The sequence below is a fragment of the Triticum aestivum genome, chromosome 3D, assembly GCF_018294505.1.
Source record: "Triticum aestivum cultivar Chinese Spring chromosome 3D, IWGSC CS RefSeq v2.1, whole genome shotgun sequence".
Lineage (NCBI taxonomy): Eukaryota > Viridiplantae > Streptophyta > Magnoliopsida > Poales > Poaceae > Triticum > Triticum aestivum.
Window position 1 is genome coordinate 562,458,377 of NC_057802.1, and position 5,325 is coordinate 562,463,701.

Here is a 5,325-nt window from a genome sequence, read left to right on the forward strand (position 1 = left end):
CGGAGGGGATGTAGCAATAGTATGTTACGTAAATCTTTCAGGTGGTAGAAACGGATTTGAGGTGGCCTCGTCTGCAGGTTCCAAACCCTACAAAAGATTTCCTGTAAGGAAAAAAAACAAGTATTTAACTATCACAAAACATGCACATAATTCATGTTCAAACTTCAAAGGTTCAGAACTTCAGAGAAAAAGGAGTGTGCTCAATTATTTTGTAAGAGCCAAAACATATTAAGAACTGCGGATGGTAACTAGACCAAGGTTTTGTGAACAATTGACTCATCATTACATTACGTACCTAGCCGGAGACTGTCAACTTGAGTTTATTTACACATGTACTCCCTCTGTAAAGAAATATAAAACCATTTATAGATCACTAAAGGGAGTAGTAAGGATTTTGTTTTCCGATAATGATATGTCATATGTAGCAAGGATCATGACGATGTAACGGAATAAAGCCAACTAGCCAAGAATCCACTGCATATGCTGCATCCGATGAAGTTTCATCGTTCCACCAATGCCCTTGATACCTGAGCAAACATGCTGCGAATCGCATCTCAGCAGACACCACTGTCATCTATCAGCTGCTGGTCAGTAGGTGTCTGTCAATCATTTCACAGGCATGCAACGGAACCGAGACCTGGAAGATTCGTATGGTACCTGCTGATGGCAGAGTTGCAAAGGCAACGTGGTCTTTCATGCTCCAAACAGACTGGACACTGCTACAACACCGATAACACTTGCAGTGCAACAGGTAAACATGGCATTTACTAAATTTTTGCAGAACAAGAGCAATCAACGACAGAACGTCAAGAGTTGATATATACCATTATTACAAAACTAGGGCAAACGTTGCTCCCGTATAAGCTAGTACTCTGTGACAACTGAACATTACTTGTCCATTAATCAATCACAGCCATAATAAGAGGAAACAGAAAAACGCAGCAACTTGATATGCGAGACAGAAGAAGAACCAGCAGTCGGGCATTTTGTCCACCTCAAAGATTATTCCAGTGTACAGATGGGAGGGTTCCTGGTGGCATCTCTCGAGAAGCTACTACCATGGAGGCATTTAGAACAGATCAAAGTACACCATCGTGTCCTTGGCCATGACTAGCAAGAGGAGCTTGAAGTATATCAAGGCCCACTTCCTGGTGATGTCATGGTGGACGTAGTCCAGGAGGATCTCCTTGTGGAACATGTAGACCTGATGGTACACTGACGCAATCAGGAGAGAAGTGCTGATGCTGTTCTTCGACACCAGGAGCAGAGTCGGGATCATGTAGAACGTGACTTTTGTCATCATCTCGGTCCGCCTCACTTTCAAGCTTTCGAGTGTCAATGGACTGCTTCTGGGCTTGCTAATGGTTGCTTCAATGGGGCTGAATGCTGCGACCTTCGCTGAGGCTCCCTCCTGTGATTTCAGTGCATCCGATTGTACCATCCCAGCAATTGTCTTTGAGGTCTACAAGCATAAGAAACTTTCAGTTGCAAGCTTCTGGCAATGAATGCTGTCAAGTGAGGAAGCAAACTAATGAAACACAGCTCCCATAAGATTGGCACAAGGAACAAACTAGCACCTGCTGATCAGAAGATCCATTGGAGGCTCCAGTAGAAAACCAGCGAGGCAATACGTGTGTGCCACCGAGTCGAGATGCCTGCTCATATCCTAGAATCTGCTTGCATAAGGGAGGACAAATGGCACCTCAAAAAATGAATTATTACGAGTACGATAGGCTGATAAACTGAAGAAGAGAATGTAATAATAGAAGTAGACATGCATACGAACATAAAGTTCTTAAAAATTGTACAGCATGCTGAGAAATGAAATGATCACTGATCACTCAAGCAAACAAAATGCAGTATTGGTATTTTGGCCTTTCATCAGTGAAATACATATGTAACTACATAGAGCAGACTCATAAACCAGCACCTGCCAAACCTAAAATGCTATTAGTATTTTTGGATATTCATCAGGAAGATAGATATAACTACATAGAGCAGACTCACAAACCATGCATCTAGAATCCTACTCTCTGTGTGACAAGCAGAGGCAGAACTGTACTACAATATTCCCTGTTCTCAATGCAAGATGACAGTTATAGTTCCGCCTTTAGATTTTAGTTCTCCATGCACTAGGGAGAACAGCTATTATTGCACAATGCATATGAAGCATGTGTAAAGCACCATCAATGAATTTTACAACTAGCACATCCTATCTCATGTTGGCAGCACCACTAAAATTATTTCATAATAATAGTACAAAGTTGGCAGCATCAATGAATACCAGCAATACATATAACTATTTTTTGACAATGAATTTCACAACAAGTACAGAAAGTTCTTAAAAATTGTACATCCAACGAAGTGATCACTGATCAGTCAAGCAAACCAAATGCACTGTTGGTATTTGGTCTTTCATTAGTGAGATACATAGATAACTAAACAGAGAAGACTCACAAATGAGTACGTGCTAGATATCAATGATGACTGATCAGTCAGGCAAACCAAATGCACTATTGGTATTTTAGTCATTCATCAGTAAGATACATATAACTAGATAGAGCAGACTCACATACCATGCATCTAGAATCCTACTCTCCCTGTGAAAAGCAAAAGTAGAACTGTAGTACAGTATGACAAGTTCTAGTTCCTCCATTATAATTCAGTTCTCCACGAACCAGGGAAGAACTACTATTGACCAATGCATATGGAACTTATGTAAAGCAACATCAATGAATTTAACACCAAGTACGTCCTATCCAATGCTGGCAGTACAGAGTGCATAAAAAACTATAGAAGACTACACATGTGCCAAGTAATCATAGACAGTTGTATCTTTTTCATCGGCAATAGAAAAATATAATAACCGCAAAACGGATGGCACCAATCAAGAGTATTGACTCGAACAACGAAATATCCTGTTTGTGCATAATCAGCAGTTATATACCATTAGCAGAAATCTCCCGTGTTGAAACACAATAGCATAGTGACATGATATCTCGAAGGTACTGAGCATTCCTTTAGTCAACTACAAGCTCAGGCTGAAATTTAATTGAAGCAGATTGGCAAACCAAACCAAACGTATGAAAGGATACCCTTTACAGTTTATGTAAAGTAAACATAACACTTTAAGCTTCGCTGCCTACATGACTACATCCCTAACTCAATGTCATGTGTAGTCACTATCGCGCCACAATGAACGCCAATCTCACCAACTGTTTATCAACCCAATTCAGAGTTTTGTTCAGTTTTCGTTCTCAAACTCGATGACTCTGGAGATTCAATCGGCCAGCGCAAAGGCAAAGAGGTGAGTTCACCTTACACCACAAACCTAACCCGCAACATAAGCTCGATGAGGCCTATACAAGCTAGTAAGTAGTCTAAGTAAAACCATCGAAAATACACACAACCACCTAACAGAACACGGAAATCGAGCCCTCGAGGAACGGAATCAGGCAATCGCACAAAACGATCGGATCGAGCACGAACGAGCGGCGCATCACGCTTACAGCCCCATAACCGGAGCAACAAGCAGCCAGTCCAGTCGACGTAAGCTACCAGAGAGAGAGAAGGGGTGAGGAAGGGGCGGACCTTGGAGAGGCCGAGCGGCGAGACCGCCGCCGGTTGCCGCGGCGACGAGGCGGGGGATGCGGCGGCCGGATCGCGGGGGAGGGTGGAGAGCGCGCGGGTCCCCCAGGCGGCGGCGAGCGGCGACGGCGCGGCCGCGTCGGCGCGGGCGGCGGCGAGCGCTAGGGCTTTGGATCTGGTCAGCAATCGCGACGCCATTCTTTCTCTCTCTGTTCTCTCGGAAGGGAAAGGAAAGAAGGATGGTGTTTTTTTTCAGGACAAGTGCGAGTACACGCAAGCAGAAATGGCCTGGCCCAGTATTACCGGCCCACACTTGCAAGGCCGAATAGACGAACCAGGACCCCTCGCGGGTCAGGCTGGGTAAGCTATTTGACCCACCAGCTTCTCATGGACATTAGAGTTGGTACATCTACATCCCCGCCCAGCTTGAGTCACGGGTGCCCTTCAAGGATCACTTTGATGCGTCGAGCTCTCAGCTACGCCCATATATCGCGTGATGGCTGTTTCCTTGGGATATTATTATATTTGTGCGTTTTAAATGTTTTTTTTTTGGGTTTTCAGGTTTTTGGTTTCTGCTCGGTTTTCTCTAGGTTTGGAAAAAAAAATCAAAAAAATGCTTTTCTTTTTCCGCGAGCGGCACAGATTTGTTTCTCGTGGAGACACAAGTTTCATTTTCGCGATAGGCACACTCAAAAAGGAAAAAAACGCAAGAAAAAGAAAAAAGATTCATCCACAAGAGAAAAAACGTGTTTTCTCTTTCGCGAGAAGCATAAATTTGCTTCTCGTGGAGGCACATGTTTACTTTCACAAGAGGCACAATTGTACCTCCCAGAAAGGAAAAATGCATTTTTTTTCTTACACGAGAGGCACAAATTTACTTCGTGTGGAGGTACAGATTTGCTTCCGCGAGAGGCACAGCTGTGCCTCACAGAAAAAATATGTTTTTTTCTTTCACGAGAGGCATAGATTAGCTTCGCGTGAAGGCACAAATTTCCAAAAGTTCATCGAAACCTATTAATGTTGGATCTAGTTTCGAAGATCTCAACACAGGAAATCCAACCGTGGAAATGATTTGCGATTTACACGCACGGTTTAAGTGATAAAATATTTTGAATAAACGAATCTATGTCGATACCGTGAATAGCTGGTTCACGAGACCAACTACGCACAAGCCACAAATAGCCCTACCCTTGGTCAGAAGCATCAGGGCTACAAGACTCGGGAATGGAGCCCCGGACAACGATATGCTTCCTTACCCCCAAAGGCATCTAGACCAGGCTGCCCAATGCGTGTCGTGGCGGTTCGGCTTGGTCAGAGCCCGTATGGCACGTTGCATACAGACAGCATGGGCGCTGAAGATGCATCAGTAACTGGGGGTGAGTTACCAGCTCACCTGCCGTCAGGGTGGCACCTGCACCGGCGCGTGGCGCCATTCGACTAGGGTGCCACCTTGGGCGGTGATGACAAGATGGACGTTCGTTCCCGAATGACAGAAGACGATGACACGTCATCATGCATTTAATGTGCATACCTACCATGTCGGCTGAGGGTAGTTCCTTAGGAACTATGCCATTGTGATATCCCTTGACATATAAAAGGAGGACCGAGCTATAGAAAAGGAGGTTGGACACTTGATAGAATACAAGTAGAAGCACACAACACTTCCCGTTCCCGGGAGGACTTGTAGCTCGCCATCCACTGAACATAAAACCATACACAAAGCACACCATGCGGCCT

At 44.3% G+C, this 5,325-nt stretch overlaps 1 protein-coding gene across 1 annotated transcript; it reads right to left on the minus strand.

Annotated features, from left to right (window-relative positions):
- Positions 1–743: 743 nt before the first annotated feature.
- On the minus strand, positions 744–3,873 carry LOC123080506 (succinate dehydrogenase subunit 4, mitochondrial). Its single transcript, XM_044503437.1, has 3 exons — positions 3,592–3,873; positions 1,578–1,673; positions 744–1,462 (listed from the first exon to the last, which is right to left on the minus strand). Exons 1-3 carry the CDS (start codon positions 3,784–3,786, stop codon positions 1,070–1,072), a joined length of 684 nt encoding a protein of 227 aa, XP_044359372.1. The 5' UTR covers positions 3,787–3,873; the 3' UTR covers positions 744–1,069.
- Positions 3,874–5,325: the final 1,452 nt, after the last annotated feature.